The sequence below is a fragment of the Podarcis filfolensis genome (assembly GCF_964270895.1).
Source record: "Podarcis filfolensis genome assembly, chromosome: 15".
NCBI lineage: Eukaryota > Metazoa > Chordata > Lepidosauria > Squamata > Lacertidae > Podarcis > Podarcis filfolensis.
In genome coordinates, this window is record NC_139618.1 from 9,052,814 (window position 1) to 9,070,583 (window position 17,770).

The 17,770-nt window shown below is 47.7% G+C and overlaps 1 protein-coding gene across 1 annotated transcript in view; it reads right to left on the reverse strand.

Annotated features, from left to right (window-relative positions):
• Positions 1 to 4,367: 4,367 nt before the first annotated feature.
• Positions 4,368 to 17,770, reverse strand: part of CCDC92B (coiled-coil domain containing 92B) — a 31,082-nt gene continuing 17,679 nt past the window's right edge. The window contains exons 3-4 of the mRNA XM_083587973.1: positions 15,657 to 15,704; positions 4,368 to 7,363 (exon numbers count right to left, since the gene is read on the reverse strand). Coding sequence (XP_083444099.1) covers positions 6,600 to 7,363; positions 15,657 to 15,704 — 812 coding nt within the window. The 3' untranslated portion in view covers positions 4,368 to 6,599. The remainder of the gene's footprint in view (positions 7,364 to 15,656; positions 15,705 to 17,770) is intronic.

Below are 17,770 nucleotides of genomic sequence, written 5' to 3' on the forward strand. Positions count from 1 at the left end.
CATGCGTGTGAAAGCGGGCTCCGTTCTGAGCTTTTCTCTGCGCATGCAATGGGGAAATCTTCGCCACGCATGCACAGCGCTGGGCAAAGCAGCCTCAGGCGAGCCAGAGCTTCATTCCCATCTCAGAAGCACGCGGAGCTTCGGGCTGCAGCGAAACAGCCGCTGAAGAAGCAGGAAAGGATTGGAATTGCCCACATGTGGGTGTGGAAAAGAGCAGACAAGAATGCGTTATTTGAGGGGAAGCTGTTTTGCAAAAAGAAAGGAAAAGAGGGGGTTTCAGTACTGAAAAGGGCATAGGAAGATGCTTATGTTAGGAGAAGTTTGCCCGAAGAGGCTGATGAATCTCCACGAGGACTTTAAATAAGATTCGCAAACTGATGTGAAAAGACGGGGAAACTTAAGACTAGAAAAATAAGAAACCGAAATTGACAGATTTGCTCATCCCTAGTGCGGCACAGACACTGGCTTACCAATTCAGTGAGAAAATGGCTTTTGTTTATGTGTGCTGTAGCCTGTTTGCGGGCGCTGATTTCTGGTGCTGTCTGTAGCTGCATATACAAGCAGTGGAGGTTGTTAGGTTGTTCCCTTAGGACAAATGAGGCTCTGCCCCACCAACCTCAGTCTGCCGCCAGTCAGCGCCCATCTGTCTGCCTTCTTACTTACACCCAGTCCAGAGTGGAGCCCTGGTGGTCAGCTTCCTCTTTCTCCTTGGTCTCAGTATTGGCCTTGTAGAACTCAGGAGGGAGGAGGAGGAGGACAAAGCTAGAATGAATTGTCATTGGCTCTGGCGCCACCTACTGTTGGGCTCCCCACCTTCTGCCCTACCAGTCGCCAATGGGCATGAGCCACTACCATTCATATGATTGCCAACATTCTATTCGCATTTATTCCAAAGGTGGGGAACCTGTAGCCCTTGAGATGTTGCTGGACTACAACTCCCATCATCCCCGGCTATTGGCCACACTTGATGGGAGTTGGAGTTCACCAACTTCTGGAAGGCAACTGGTTTTTCAGCCCAGATCTATACGATTTCCCAACAGCACAGCATAACGCGACCCTCGTGGAAACAAAACTCCTGATGATTGGAACATTTGATTGCCCAACTAAAAATTAATTATGTTACTGTGCACCTTGTATCTTTTTGCACTGTTCAACTGCATGGATTTACTCCTTCCTACACAAGAGGAAAAGGAAACATAGGACTAAGAAAGACTAGCTGTAAATAAGCAGAGCCTGATTCTGCGGACCCCGCAGATCATTCAAAAGCTTCATTCCAAAGAGTGCCAAGCTGGTACCTCTGAACTGCTTCATTCATTAGATAGGATCCAGACTATGTCAGTTGAAACTTAGTTGCCTCATGATTTCAATGGGAAATAAAGTAGGAACACAAGAAGCGATCCCAAAAAGTTTTACTAAGAATAAACCCATTGAAATTAACGAACATGACTAAGTTAGGTCCATTAATTTCAACTCTTGAGTAAAACCTAGTTGTATACCACCCATAGCAAGCTGTCTTATACCAAGTCCATCTATCTCAGTATTGCCTATTTTGACTGGCAGTGAATTTCGAGGCGTTCAGAGTCTCTCCCAGTCCTACCTGGAGAATCTGGGACCTTCTGCATGCCAAGCAGGTGTTCTACCACTGCGGTCCTTCTCCAAGTTAACTTGCCCAATTGGTTTCTGCGGGACCCAATTTCCGCTTACTTGTCTGGATCCATCCTGCTGAATGTAGTACACAGAGTTACTGGGTTCTGGGTTTGACCCAGAAGTTCGGGGGTTTCATCTCTTGATATGCCACACAGGTGGAAGGGGTATGAAATAGACTGGAAGGCCTCTTACACCTGCACTCCTAATCACAGTTATCTGGGAGTAAGCTCCCGTGGGCTGCATCTAACATTCTCTTGTGCTAGCAGACAGGTGAGTCTTAATGTTGAGCAACAGAAGACGCCAACGCAACAGCTGCAGAAGCAGAAACTCTCTGCACTGATTGCTGATTGCAAAAACTATCGTGCAACCACCTGATGCATTCCCTTGTGCAACCACGTTCCTCTGGTGCAAAACATTTTGTCCATGAAGCAAATATACCGCTAAGTGACTTTCACTTTAGAGCCACGTTGAATATAACCCACTGAAATCAAGAGGGCTTACTTCTGAGTAAGTGCTGTAAGTTATTACTGGCTTTTGTGTTTCCTGAATCTTCTGTTGGCTCGCGAAATGCATCAAAACACATTTCTAAAATGTGTATGAAAATACCTATTTCAATGTGAATTTTTGTGCAGTTAAAAAACAACAACAGATGAATGTGGAAATGGGATCGGATGGATTTATGCACACATGCAAAATGAAATGGACCAGATCTAGATTTGATTTGTGTACCCCAGGCTTAGTAATCTGCTCTTGAATAGATTTTAGTCTTTGGAAGCTCAGGGCTCATCCAAACTTGCCCTTGCACCTGATCTTTACAGCTGAATCGGAGCAAACTTCAATCAGGGTTTCTCTGGATTGTTGTTTGCGCTGATTTATTCCTCAGGGAAAATGGCAGGACAAGGGCAAAACCACTTGGATCAGTGCCTAGAAGGGACAAGTGGAAACCGAAAGGCATGTAGAAGTTCACACATGCAGAATATGTAGCAAAACAAACTAAGGGGTCAACCCCCTCCCAAGTAGAGTCCAATGGAGACTGAGCATGCCAGTGGGCATGGAAATCTGTCAGGGCCCCCATCCGCACTACACATTTAAAGCAGTTTTACACCCCTGTAAACAGTCACAGATGCTCCCAAAGGACTGCTAGAAGACCCTTATTTCCCTCACAGAGCTATAATTTCCAGAGCTCCCTTAGGAAGAGGAGTTGATTGTTAAATCGTTCTGGAAACTGTAGTTGTTTGAGCGGAATGGGGTGACCTCCAAGCATTTCTCAGCACGCTTAACAGGCTACTATTCCTAGGAAGGGATGCGGGTGGCGCTGTGGGTTAAACCACAGAGCCTAGGACTTGCCGATCAGAAGGTCGGCGGTTCGAATCCCCGCGACGGGGTGAGCTCCCGTTGCTCGGTCCCTGCTCCTGCCAACCTAGCAGTTAGAAAGCACGTCAAAGTGCAAGTAGATAAATAAGTACCGCTCCGGCGGGAAGGTAAATGGCATTTCCGTGTGCTGCTCTGGTTCGCCAGAAGTGGCTTAGTCATGCTGGCCACATAACCCGGAAGCTGTATGCCGGCTCCCTCGGCCAATAAAGCGAGATGAGCGCCACAAACCCAGAGGCGGCCACAACTGGACCTAATGGTCAGGGGTCCCCTTACCCTTACCTTATTCATAGGAATTTTGGGGGGAAGTGGTACGATACTGCTTTAAATGTACTGTATTTTTCCGTCTATCAGACGCCCCCATGTATAAGACCCCCCCCCTCTGTTTTGGGGGATTCAATTTTAAGAAAATGAGAGGAGATGGCCCAAAGTTCTTGAGCTTCTCCTCCCACGCAGCTGCGGGCAGGAAACACTCCCTACATCATTTCCCGCACGCAGCGGCATCGGGGGGAAGTTGCCCTCCCGCCAACCGGCTGGCTGGCGGGTGCACCGCTTCTCCCCCCCCCCCCATGCCACTATCCATGTATTGGACGACCCCAGTTTTTTTACCTGTCAAAAAACCTTGTCCAATACATGGAAAAATACGGCATATCGTGCAGCTGATTCTCGATGGCAGGGGAGGAAAATAACGGAATGGAGTATCCTGGAAAAAGGCATCGCTGAATGGCTGGAATCCTAAAAAGAAGATCGCTTCCTACTGCAACATTTTGCTGCAGGCCCCACTTGCGTTCCTAGTATTTCATTCATTCATGACCTCTCTCTCCCACATTTGCTCTGCGGGTACATCGTAAGAGCACTTTGGATCACTGCCTTGAATAAGCACAATGTCACTATGGAAGCAGATGAGCAAAACTTGTAAGCAAAAACTTGTAAGCTAAACTTACACACCATACATGTTAAGCACCTCCCCACCCACCCACCCTAAGAATCCTGGGAACTGTGGTTTGCTAAGGGCGCTGGGAGTTGTAGCTTTGCGAGGTGTGAACTACGGTTCTGAGGATTCTTTGCGGAGAGCAAATGTTATTTCTGTGCATGGTGTGTATGCGGCCAAGCACATGAGCATGGACACGGACGGATGCGTATTTTTAGACCTCGGTGGCTTTCCCAGAACTCCTGAATTCCTGAATTCCAAGCCATACCCTTTCAACCGTCTTGATTGTCATTCAGCGGCCCGTCTTCTGCCTCAAAAAGTAAAGCGACCTGTCGACGAGAATTTGGAACCAAACCTATCAGTCTCAGAACTCCATGAAGATGGCGGAGTTCTAGCCTAGACTGAGCAATTGCTGTGCAATTCCCTCCCCCCTTCCTATACATGGCTGCATTGCAGGGGGTTGGACTAGATGGCCCTTGGGGTCCCAACTCTACAGTTCTATGATTCTATGCGTGCATATCCAACACCCCCCTCAACATTATGCTGGATAGGCTTTCAGCACCCTAACTTGGAGGCCAACCAAGGCTGGAGAAATCCCCAGTCCTTCATGATTTGGGTCCCCAAACATATTTTTGAAAGACAAAACCCAAAAACCTGAATTATTCCTCTTGGGCAGGTCAGTACTCAAATTATTGGAGCAGGAGACAGGAATGCACAAGCTTTGCAGTCAACTAAATTCTACTCGGAGTAGAGCCATTGCAATTTAAACTTAATTACACCCATTCATTCCAATGGATCTACTCTGAGTACGACTAATGTTGGATGCTCCTGCTGGCTCCTCCTCAGTTTTACCCAAATCACGGTCCTCTTGTGGTCATCTAGAAATAGTCACCAAAGGCCCCTCTGTCATTTGAGTACTGAGTAGATACTTTAACTTGAGCTCTTAGTATTGTGATGTTAGAACTTAGGAACTGGAATGCATAGATACATACCCCTGTGTTTATGATTCAGCTTTTGCCCAAGACAAACATTTGTCCAAATTCAAAACTTGGCCAAAAAAGAAAAAAAGGGGAAAAAAGAACCCTAAACCCAGAATTTAAGTTTGGCTTGAAATTCAGATTTCACTTTCAAAATCACCCCATTTAACACTGGGTGTGCCTAGGAATTGGAAGCATCTTCCCTGCCTGCAGAGTGCAAAAGCAAAGAGAGAAAAAGAGGAAGACCACAGATGGGGAACCAGTGGCCGTCCAGATGTTCAGCTCCTATAATCCCCAGTTGATAATCAAGGAGTTGTAGTGTAGCAACATCTGGAGGGACACAGGGTTCTCAGCCTTGCAGGAGAGACTTAAGACTTAGGACTAATCTACACTGGTGAGTTATAACGTTAAAAATGTGTTATAAAAATGTGACACCAGAGGGCGCCATAGAGCAGTGAACTTTCGCCAATGGGAAATTGCATTGGGAGCTATATTTTTTAACAGCATTTTTTATAGCGTTTTCCAGATCAGTGTAGACCCAGCCTTAGTTAAATCCCTCCCCAAATACCTCTGAGGATGGATGCCTGCTATCGCACCCTGTACTGCACTATGCCCATTGGTACTTGCATTATGGGGGGCAGGGAGATAGAGGGCATAACCCCCTTGGGCAGAACACCCCTCACAATTTTAGACAAAGCCTCCCCTGTAGCTTCCAAAAAATAGCCAAGGAGGCAGTCACAGAAGATCAATGGGTTAAAATCTCTCTGGCAGCCCTGTAAGTTAAGCCTGGGTATCCATCACAAATACTTTCCAGGATTTCAACTCTGGTGTTATACTGTTCTCCTATACTTAAGCAGAACAATGGTCACCACTCATGTTTATGTTTTCTAGAGTTGCATTTTGCTCTGTTGTCCAACCCCTCGTCGTGCGACCCCCCCAAAGGAGGTGGATTGAATGCTACTTTCTTAAAAGAATACCCTGCTCTAGATACTCCCCCCAAACCCACTCCCTCCCCAGCACATCCCATCAAAGCCCCCTCCCCAAACACTCTCTCATAACCAGCCTCTGAGGCCACCTTCTCTTTGAGCCAAAGGTATTGCAACTAGTGCTGAAACGGAAAAGAAAATCACACCCATTTAAGATGGGATGAATCGTACACATTCAGAAGAGTCAAAAACCCAGCTGCCAGCACCAAAGCATCAGTTTTTGCCGGTGACGCCGAGATTTCAGACAGCAGGCTTTCGAAGCTGATGTCAGAATTCGAAACAGGAAAACTAAAAAAAGCAAACCAACGAAAAAAGCTGTTAATCTGAAGGCACGGAAACTTCAGGTTCAGTTCCTCGATCCTCTTTGCCGAGACGTTGTGCAGCGCTTGTTGAGTGGTGTGGCGGCAAACGGCTCGCTACATTCACTGCGGCTCCGACCGCAACGTTCAAAACCACTCCAGCCTTGGCAGTTCCGTTGTTGTGGACGCCGTTCCCAACTTGGTAGACAAAATGGCGGCGCCTACGAGGCCCCACAGCACTTCCCTTGGAGACTACCTCTAATTTAGGGATGTACTTGAAAAGATTGGCCCCCCTCCCCAGTGTGACCTCTTAAGAAAAGCAATTTCAAAATGGTTGCATGTGTTTCCCCCCTTTTCTATCATATCTCTCTCACTTGCCTTCCCCCTTTTAGTCAACATCTTTCGAAGTTTGGGGGCTGGGGCCGCTTCGCTTGCGCTGCTCCCCTTTGGAAGACGGCCGCGGCTTGCCCAAAGTCCTGGCGCCTCCGGAAGCTTCCGTTGGCTCCGAGGAGGCCTGCCGGGTGGACGACCTCAGCCGGCTGCCTTTGGGGTCGCTTTGGTCGGCGCCCGCCTTGGCGGACAAGGCCGAGGCTTTGTGATGCTCCGCTCTCTGGCGGTGAGGCGGCGTGTGGTGCCGTTTCATGTACAGGAAAAGCGCCGGGTCGGGCATGGGCTCGACGTCTTCGAAGCTGCTCAGCCGGTCGCGAGGCGGAGGCTCCTTGAAGGCCCCCCTGCTGTGGAAGTTGCTGGAAGCCTGCCGGCGAGTGTGGGACTTCTGCGTCCGTTTCTTGGGCCTTGCCTCGCCGCAGGGTGGAGGGAGGAAAGGTTTCTCAGGGGGCATCTCGGGCAGGGCCTTCCCGCTCTGCCGGGAACTGTGGAGCTTCTGTTTGGTGGCGTGGAGCTGGAAGGAGAGGTAGGCAGCCGCCTCCGTCTGCTTCTGCAGCTCTGTGTTGAGGATGGTCACCCGGTGGCTTCTCCTCTTCAGCTCCTCCAGGAATTTCCTCTCTTTGTTCCTCAGGTTGGAGCGGAGGGCAGCCACCAAGCTCTCCTTGTGCCTCAGCTCCTTGCGCAGCTCCACATTGTTCATCTCCTTCTCCTGCAGCTGGGCTTCCATGATCTTGCACTTCTCCTCCAGCTCCTGGTCAATGATGTCTGCATTCAAACAGAGAACATATCAAGATATTAAACTGAGAAGAACAGATACTACACTTGATCTTAGCCAAAAGGAAGTGCAAGGAGAAGGAAGGCAAGTTCTACCACACGTGGTGGACGTGCAAGACAACAAAAGCATTCCTGGAAATGATATATATACAGTGGTACCTCGGGTTAAGAACTTAATTCGTTCTGGAGGTCCGTTCTTAACCTGAAACTGTTCTTAACCTGAGGTACCACTTTAGCTAATGGGGCCTTCCGCTGCCACCGTGCCGCTGTAGCACGATTTCTGTTCTCATCCTGAAGTAAAGTTCTTAACCTGAGGTAATATTTATGGGTTAGCGGAGTCTGTAACCTGAAGTGTCTGTAACCTGAAGTGTCTGTAACCCGAGGTACCACTGTATATATAATGAGTTGGGGAAAAAAGTTTAAAATAACATTTCTGGGAAAAACCAGAGGCTTTTTGACTAGGAATTTTAGGTGCAGAGATACCAAAGGAGCAGAAACAATTGTTTATGTATGCGACGACAGCAGCGCGGACACTACTGGCCCAGAGATGGAAAGAAGAAAAAGTTCCTACCAGAGACGAATGGCTTATGGAGATGATGGACTATGCCGAAATGGCAAAATTGACCGGGAAAATCAGAAACCAGGAAGAGAGGAACTTAAATAAGGAATGGGGGAAATTACAATTTGCTTAAGAGAACATTGTAAGCAAGTAAAAACTTTGGCAGGATTTGAGTAACGCTTGTAATATACTAAAAACTAAGGTAAAAATGGATTCTTTATGAAAAATGGAGGAAATATGTGATGCAGTAGGAAAAGATTGAAAATGGAAACCATGGAGGGGAGTCTTAGGATTTAGCGAATCCTAAATGCTGGTGATGATGTCTAATTTAAATGTGTAGTGTAAAACTGAATAAAAAAGATTTTCAAAAGAAAAAAGAAAAAGGTCTACATTCAAGAGAAAGAGAGAGGCTTTTGGGCTTTCTTTTTCTTAACTGAGATTTTTCAAGTGGACCAAAACAATTGCAAACGAGATGCAGAAGACGTAACTGTGAACTTAGTCCCGGTGCTATTTGTGGATGCAGAGAAGAAACAGAAAACCCAAGCAATCATGAACAGGGAGGGGGGCAGCTCCTGAAGGCTGAGCCCTTTTGGGGGGGTTCCCCAAATATATTTGGGCTATATAAATATTTTTAAGTGAAATGAAAACAAAGAACGGTCTACTGAGGGTACATCCACACTTTTGCTTTGAAAAGCATGGGGCTGAGCGGTTTCCTGCTTGACCCACACTTTCTAGATATGGGTCCAAGGAGTTTCCCCTTGCCCCACTCCTTTCCCTGGGAAAGGATGATCTTTAGTGCGGAATCAGAGTAGACATCCACCTGGAGAAAACACATTTTGCTCCATTTGATCACTGTAAAGAGCAGTTTTAGCCAGGGGGAAGCAGCCGGACAAGGGGAAGTGTGGATGAGTCCTGAGACCCTTCAAGATGTCCTCAGGGGAATCATAGTATTGCAGGGACCCCAAGGGTGCTCAGCCCAGCCCCCAGCAATGCAGGTATTTTCCAATGTGGGATGAAAAAGTAAGAATCATGGATGGGGTTGAGGTTGGACTAGATGTTCTCTCAAGTTGCCCTCCAACTCAAGGATTCTAGAAGACTGAACACTGAAGATTCTAGAACACTGAAGATTAATAATAATAAGAAGAACAACAACAGCAACACCCCACCCATCTCACTTGGTTGCCTCATTCACTCTGGGAGGCTTCCAACAAATATAAAAGCATAATAAAACCTCAAACATTAAAAGCTTTCCTATACAGGACTGCCTTCAGATGTGTTCTTATACGTCAGATAGTTGTTTATCTCCTTGACATCCAATGGGAGGGCATTCCACAGGGAAGGCAACACTGCGAAAAAGGCCCTCTGCCTGGTTCCCAGTAACCTCACTTCTTGCAGTGAGGGAACCACCAGAAGGCCCTCGGAGGTGGAACTTCAGTGTCTGAACAATGGAGTTGGAGTCAGCCCTTTAGGTTTACAAGGCGAAGGCCATTTAGGGCTTTAAAGGTCAGCACCGACACTTTGAATTGTGCTCGGAAATGTACTGGGAGCCAGTGCAGAACCTTTAGGACTGCTCCCAGTCATCATTTCAGCTGCCGCATTCTGGATTAGTTGCAGTTTCCGAGTCACCTTCAAAGGTAGCATTGCAGTAGTCCAAGCAGAAGATAGCCAGAGCATGTACCACTCTGGTGAGACAAGGCACAGGCAGGTAGAGTCACAGCCGGCCTACCAAACGGAGCTGGTTGACAGCCGCCCTAGACACAGAATGGGTTTTCTGTCAATGTAGGCTGCAAAGCATGTGCTCTACCACCCTTTTCACTGCCCGATGACATAGTTTTTCGAGGAACGACTCCCTACAGATAGCTCCACAAGCTCAGTGCCTGGTGGGTAGTGTTCTTGTTGATCTTTGCCATGGACCTGTTTTGGCTTGCCAGACCGAAAAACCAGGACTGGCCCAGGCAAAAGACAGCTGGAGCGAACAGATCTGGTATGCCTGCAGGATGATATCCAGTCTCCCCAGAAGAAGAGGAAGAAGAAGTCACTTTGCTTCCACTTCCAGCTTTCTTTGTAAATGCCTGCTAACACACCTCTCAGACACTGTAAAGCAAAGACATCCTGGCCAAAGGATTAGCCATGCAAAAACCTGTCCAGAGGGCGTTCCAGTTTGTGGATTCCTTTTATTATTATTATTATTATTATTATTATTATTATTATTATTATTATTTCAACCCTTCTACACGCAATTGCTTCCCAGCATTGCCTCTTCAGAGGCTTACAAGGAGCTCTTTGAGCGACATGGATGTACACAAGGTGACAAGGGGGAAGCAATGATTTGACTCATCATCAATTGATTGCCCTGTAAGATGTTGGGATAGCGAAAGCTGACATAGGCAAAGAATCCACAGGATGAGAGGCGGGCTCTCGCGTGGAATAGGGTGGCTCGTGAGTCAGTTGCTTGCAGATCCAAGGATGTTGAGGAGGAAATGAATTTGCTCCTCTTGCCCTGCTCTTCCCCTATCACCTCGCTTGCCCTCTTCTAGTTAGGAGTTTAGAGAGCAATGAGTCATTCTGATATCCCATGTTGTCATGCACAGTCCTCACCTAGCTCAGGTTCTGGGGCTACAACTGCCATTCCACCCTCCTGCTGACCATTGGCTAGATGCCACAGAGCGGTTGGATGCAGAGGAATGGCGGGAGGAGTCAGATGGGGGACCCCCAAGAGAAGAAGGCTCAGAGCTTGGGGAGCGGTGGTGGGACAACATTGAGTGGTCAGAGGGAGAAGACTGGGAACAGGAGGTGTCGGAAGCTGAAGAGGTAGCAGAGCTTAGTGAGCGGGGAGGGTCTGTGGCAGAGAGAAGTCCAGAGTCAGAAGCTGAAGCAGGAGAGGAGGGAGGCCAAGAGGCAGAGATGAGTCTGGCTGGTGAAGAGGCATGGGTGTCTCCTCCTGCTGCTGCAACAAGCTCCCCTCCCCGCTGGTCTCCCAGTACCAGGAGAGGCATGAAGAGGGCGGAGGAGAAATTAGCTCCATGTAGGCGCAGTCTAAGATTGCTTGGGGAAAACCTTGGAGGGGAGGGGACTTAGGCAGCTGGTGGGGAGGCAGAGACCTTCAGTCTGAGCAACTGCTTCATGTGGAAAAGACCTGACGGAGATGAGTTGCTGTGTTCATTAGGTCCGACACACCTGTGCAGATCCTGCTTTTCCTAATAAAGAATTAACGCCAACAGGCTCAGTGTGGTTTCCTGCTGGCTCGCACCTGTCACCATGCTGGGGTTGCTGGATAAGGGAGAATCCAGCAACATCTGGTTATTCATCCAGTATAAAGGTAAAGGGTAAAGGGACCCCTGACCATGAGGTCCAGTCGTGACCGACTCTGGGGTTGCGGCACTCATCTCGCTCTATAGGCCGAGGGAGCCGGCATACAGCTTCTGGGTCATGTGGCCAGCATGACTAAGCCACTTCTGGTGAACCAGAGCAGTGCACGGAAACGCCGTTTACCTTCCCGCCGGAGCGGTACCTATTTATCTACTTGCACTTTGACGTGCTTTCGAACTGCTAGGTTGGCAGGAACAGGGACCGAGCAACGGGAGCTCACCCCGTCGCGGGGATTCGAACCGCCGACCTTCTGATCGGCAAGTCCTAGGCTCTGTGGTTTAACCCACAGTGCCACCAGCGTCCCTCTATACATCTGATATACAAATTTAATAAATTATAATAATAAATAAATGACATCTGGATGGCCACAGCCTCCCCACCCCGGCCTAGTCTTCCAGAACAGGGTGAGGAACAAAGGAAGCTGTCTTAAACAGAGCCTGACCACTGGGCCCATCTAACCCAGTATTGTCTACACTGAGTGGCAGTGGCAGGAAGATTCTTTTTGCAAATAATAAAGTCGTATAAATAAATAAAGGTATTCTCCACCAATGAGCTCCACCATTACTGGGAACAAAGCTTTTGCATAGTCTTAAATGAGCCAGACATTTGCATGTGCTGGTGGGACCGAACAACCTCCATATTTGCCTAGAATCATAGATTTGTAGAGTTGGAAGGGGATGGGGGTGGGTGTCCTCTAGTCCAACCCTCTGCAGGGCAGGGCTCTTTTGCCCAATGTGTGGCTCAAACCCACAACCCAAAGATTAAGAGTCCCATGCTCTTCCAACGGAAATAAATAAAATTGTGCCCTATCGCAAAGAAACGGTCATTCAAGCTCTGCTCTTTGGATGCTTTTAGTGACGGGGATATCTTTTCAAGAAAGGCAGTTATCAAAGGCTGGTTTCAGAGGGCTGGCTGAGGTTGGTGGGGCTGCCCTTGGTGACCCCTAACGGGCTGACTTCTGCTTTATCTGAACCTACAAAGGGCAGCTGAGGACATCAAGGCGCACCGGATACGTTTCGCTGCGGTGCTGTTTCCTCCTCCAGGGTGTGGCAGGGAAAGAGGAGAGGCTTTTTTTGGAATCGGCCACTCGCTTCTCTGCGTCTGCCTTCCACCAGCATTCCATTCGCCTGAGACTTCTTGCTGCCGTCTACGCCTCAAACACCTTTGTTGTGCCACTTGCAGCCTCGCCTTTTGCCTCCAGGGCCGGGGCGAGGCCTCCAGACGCTCTGCAGCTCCACCTCGCTGTGATAAAAGAGCTGCTCCTGGCGATAAAGATCTCGGGACCTTTTCTCTCTCCCCTCCATTACCCAGCAGCCAAGGTTGCAGGACTACAATTCCCATCATCCCTGACCACTGGTCCTGGTAGCTAGGGATGATGGGAGTTGTAGTCCAAAAACAGCTGGAGACCCAACTTTGGGAAACACGATACTGAGCTAGATAGAACTATGGTCAGATATAAGGCAGCTTCCTGTCCTCCTATTGGTGGCTTTGTCACTTGACCACGAAAGGCCACTGCTGGTTTGGGGTTTCAGCAATCACAAAATCATAGAATCATGGAGTTGGGACCTCCTGAGGGTCATCTAGTCCAACCCCCTGAAATACAGGAATCTCAGCTAAAGCATCCATGGCAGATGACCATCCAAACTCTGCTTTAAAACCTCCAAGGAAGGAGAGTCCACAATCTCCCAAGGGAGTCAAGCAGCTCTTATTGTCAGACATAGGTGCCAACTCCCAGGGGCTGATGCAGTTGAATATTTTTCTGGAGGGGGCTGAGCCCCCTCAATATTCAGAGGATGTTGCCCCCCCAAATCCTCTAGAGAAGCTGGCACCTCTTGCTCTAAGAAAGCTCTTCCAGATGTTCTCCTTTCTTGTAACTTGAAGTCATGGGTTCAAGTCCTACCCTCCAAGGCAGGAGAAAACAAGGAGGCGCCATTTTCCATGTGACAGCCTGTTAGATATTTGAAGATTGCTAGACAAATGTAAGAAAGAAAAAAGAGAGAGAGAGAGAGAGAGAGAGAGAGAGAGAGAGAGAGAGAGAGAGACGGATACTCTAACGATCACACCGATCCTGGGCAAGAAATACGGGCGATGTGCAAATAATGAATGTCATGGAATCCAGTCTGGACCACTGATCCAAACATCTTGACTTCTTTTTCCTATGTACCCACGCAGTGGGAAGCGGTGAGGAAAGAAGGCTTCTGAGCCCTCGATGCCAGCTTGTTCAGTCTGAAGACTTTCAAACAATACCCATAAACATCATTGGTAAAGAGCGAAACTAGGCCAGACCAGAAACCGAGACAGCAAAGCGGAATAATAGTGGAATCCTTGGGAACTGTTCCAAGCCTAGAAGGGAACGCCAATCACATGCTCACTCAGCACCCTCTGCTGGCTGAACTGTTGCTAAGAATTAGGACTGGGTTGAAAAGCATTCACGCCTGGGAGAGCTGGAAAATGAAACTATTTTCAAGGCCTTGGGTTTTAGCCAGGGCTCCCCCCCCCCCCAGCTGGAACTCAGTTCCGGCACCTCTCATGTGGGTGCCATTGCCATTATAAGAGAACAGGGGAGAAGTTCACGGTGAGTTCTGGCACCTCTTTTTCTAGAAAAAAATAGCACTGGTTTTAGCCAAAGCTAGTCCTACTCAGGAGGGACGCGGGTGGCGCTGTGCACCTAGGACTTGCCGATCAGAAGGTCGGCGGTTCGAATCCCCGCGATGGGGTGAGCTCCCGTTGCTCGGTCCCTGCTCTTGCCAACCTAGCAATTCGAAAGCACGTCAAAGTGCAAGTAGATAAATAGGTACCGCTCCGGTGGGAAGGTAAATGGTGTTTCCGTGCGCTGCTCTGGTTCACCAGAAGCGGCTTAGTCATGCTGGCCACATGACCTGGAAGCTCTACGCCGGCTCCCTCCGCCAATGAAGCGAGAAGAGCGACACAACCCCAGAGTCGGTCACGACTGGACCTAATGGTCAGGGGTCCCTTTACCTTTTAGTCCTACTCAGAGCAGGCCCATTGAAAAGGATTTTTTGTTTTATTTATGTCTCACTTTTCTCCCAGTATGGGATGCAAAGTGGATCTTAGCATGAAACAGATACAAGGAAGAACATGCAATAAATATAGATGTTTAAAAAATAGCAAATAAGAACAGTTGTATCTCGGAAGTCGAATGCCTTGCGAGTCAAATATTTTGGCTCCTGAACGCCGCAAACCCGGAAGTGAGTGTTCCGGTTTACGAACGTTGTTTGGAACCCAAACGTCCAATGGGCCTTCCACGGCTTCTGATTGGCTGCAGGAGCTTACTGCTGCCAATCGGCAGCTGCGCCCAGGTTTTCGAAAGTTTTGGAAGTCAAATGGATTCCGTTCGACTTCCGAGGTATGACTGTAGCCCTATCAAAAACTGCCCTGGAAACACTTAACAACATTTAGAAGCATACACACAAAAAAGACAACAGCTACCTAGGGGCCAAAGGCTCATTGGTACAAAAAAGGCTTTGTCTGGTGGTGGAAGGAAAACAGGGATGAGGCTAGCCTGGTCTCCTGTAGAAGGTTAAAACACATTATTAAAGTTAATATATACCGTATTTTTTGCTCTATTGGACACACCGGACCATAGGACGCACTGGACCATAGGAGGGGGACAACAGGAATTTTTTTTTCTTGTTCTCCCCCTCTAAAACAAGGTGCGTTCTGTGCATTCAAGGTGTGTTCACCCGAAGCCTCCGGAGCTCCAGCGGGCTCTGGAGGCTTTGAGTTCCTTTTGACCTGCTCTTTGGGGCTGGCGGGGGGGGGGGAGCGCTGCTTTCCCCCACCGCCAGCCCCAAAGACCAGGTCAGGGAACAGCGGGAAGGCAGCGCTCCACCTCCCCGCTGTCCCTCGAGCTTGTGGGGCTGGTGGTGGGGAGAAGCGCTGCTTTCCCCCACCGCCAGCCTCCAAACCAGGTCGGGTTTGGAGGCTGCTATCCGCAAGCCTTGGGAGCCCGGCAGGAACTCCCACCGCGCTCCGAAGGCTTGCGGATAGCTTCCTGAAGCCTGCACTCGCTCCATAGGACGCACACACATTTCCCCTTCATTTTTGGAGGGGGAAAAGTGCGTCCTATAGAGTGAAAAATACGGTATATATTTTTAAAGAATTAGCACCGTGGCCTCTGAGGGGCAGTGGCTTTCGAGGGAGTCAGGCAGAGAGACATCTTTTCTCACCTCCTGCTACCAAACCCTTTTAACCGGAGAGTCCAGGTTTTGAACCCGGGACAAAGCAGGGGCTCTGTCCCTGAGCTATACAAATGCCCTGCCCGCTTTTTGAATCATAGATGAAGAGTCTCATGCTTTTAACAACATCTCACCCACAAAGCGAGCTTCCTCTTACCTTGCTGACTGGCTTCCAGTTCCTTTGTTTCAAGATCATGAGTCAATTCTAGAAGAAGAAAAGAGATCATAAGAACATAGAAACGTAAGCGAAGCCTGATGGCTCAGTTCAATAACCTGTCTAGCGTAGCACCCCGTTCTCACAGTGGCCAACCAGATGGGATTCGTGAACTACGAACCCCGAAATCTGGGATCTCCTCCAACTTCATGCCAAAGTTTTGCAGTTGTTTTGCAGCGTTTGCAGCAAAAAACCCCCACCCCCATGTTTTGCGATGTAACCACTCTGGGTGGCTCCCAACAAAATATTTTAAAATTTTTTAAAATGAAGAAACACATTGGAAAACAGAAAGAAACAACAGTGCTTGCTTTAAAACATAGAATGCAACCACTTTATAATATGATCATGGGACATCCAGAAAGTCTTTCTTTGGGGGGGGGGTGTTATTGAGTTCTTGTTTTTATTTTGATCATATATACATTTTGGTTTTTATGTTGATCTTTTCTGTGAACCACCCTGAGACCTCCAGGTATAGGGAAGTATATAAATTCTATTATTATTATTATTATTAAGCAATGCAAGAATATGAATCACTCCCAAAATATAATTATAAATGAGCCTTTTACATATGTGCCTTAAGTATGTACGTAAACAAAGTCATTGAGAGGTGTGAGCTTGCATTTGCTGGGCAATCTCATTTATTTTAGGTCTAATATGAGCCAAGCAAACTCTCATCTCCGCATCAACACAAAGAGGCCTTTCTCTTTACTGATCTTTCACATTTGTCTGAGTTGAAAATCCCTGTTCAGAAACAAGATGTTGTGGGGAACTGCAGAAGAATAGCCAATGCTCTTGAAATGTTTAAATGTTTCTCCTTCTTCTTCTTCTTCTTCTTCTTCTTCTTCTTCTTCTTCTTCTTCTTCTTCTTCTTCTTTCCTCCCCATTTTATTTATTTATTAACGTTCTTATGTTACATATGCATACATTGTCATATTACATTACAGGGCTTATTATAATATAATTTCCAACATGTATACAAAGTTTATATACAAAATTTATATACCTAAAGAAAGAAAAGAAAGAACAAAGACAAAAAGCTATTCCAAAATCATATATGCAACAACACTATGGACTTTCTGTCAATCCCATTGTATATTCCTTTTTTACAAATGAATGTACTCTTATTATTGTATATTTATTTACATTTTATCTAATACATTCCCATATCAATGTGTACCCTTAATCTTATTTCTCAACTCAATTTCTCTCCAACGTCAATTGACGTTGAAACGTTGAAATGTTTCTTTGATTTCCCCTTGAATTTTCCTGCCACATTTGCCATCCTCTCCTGCCACACCAGCGCCGCACTCATTGAGAACCACTGCTCTAACCACTATGCCACACTGCCAAATAGCAAGGTCCAAGCTGAAGTGGCGAGGCCAAAGGGATCACCCTTCCAGATCTGCTCCTGCACCCTGAGTGACTTGGATTTCATGCTGCCAGATTCCAAATCAAACTCAAATGCCGGCTGTGCAATTTGAAGGCCGTTTCGGCCTGATTAACTCCGAGAAGCTGAGGCAGGCCCAGAAGTGGGGCAGAAATGCATGCTGGGAGAACACTCAGTCTATCTCCTTCCTCTCTTGTAAAACCAGGCCAGCCCCAGAGGTGGTTGCATTAGAAGGGCAAGCAGCACTTTGCTTGGCAGCAAAGCATGAATCCCAGCGCACTCCACGCCAGACTTGGAAACCAATCCTTTTTCGGATGCCGGTTTCTCTGTGCGATGCAACAAACCCAGTTAAATTTCCAGGGAAATTCCAAATGGTACTCTGTTCTGGCAGTGCGGCCAACCGCGTTCAATTAAACACGGTGTTTGCGCCCTTTGATTGGACCTTAATGGCACAATCCTATGTAGAGACATGAATAGGGCGCAGGAACAGGTCAATGAGATTTACTCCACTGTAAGTGCATATCTTGAGAGTCCCATAGACTGCAAGAAGATCAAACCTATCCATTCTTAAGGAAATCAGCCCTGAGTGCTCACTGGATGGACAGATCCTGAAGCTGAGGCTCCAATACTTTGGTCACCTCATGAGAAGAGAAGACTCCCTGGAAAAGAC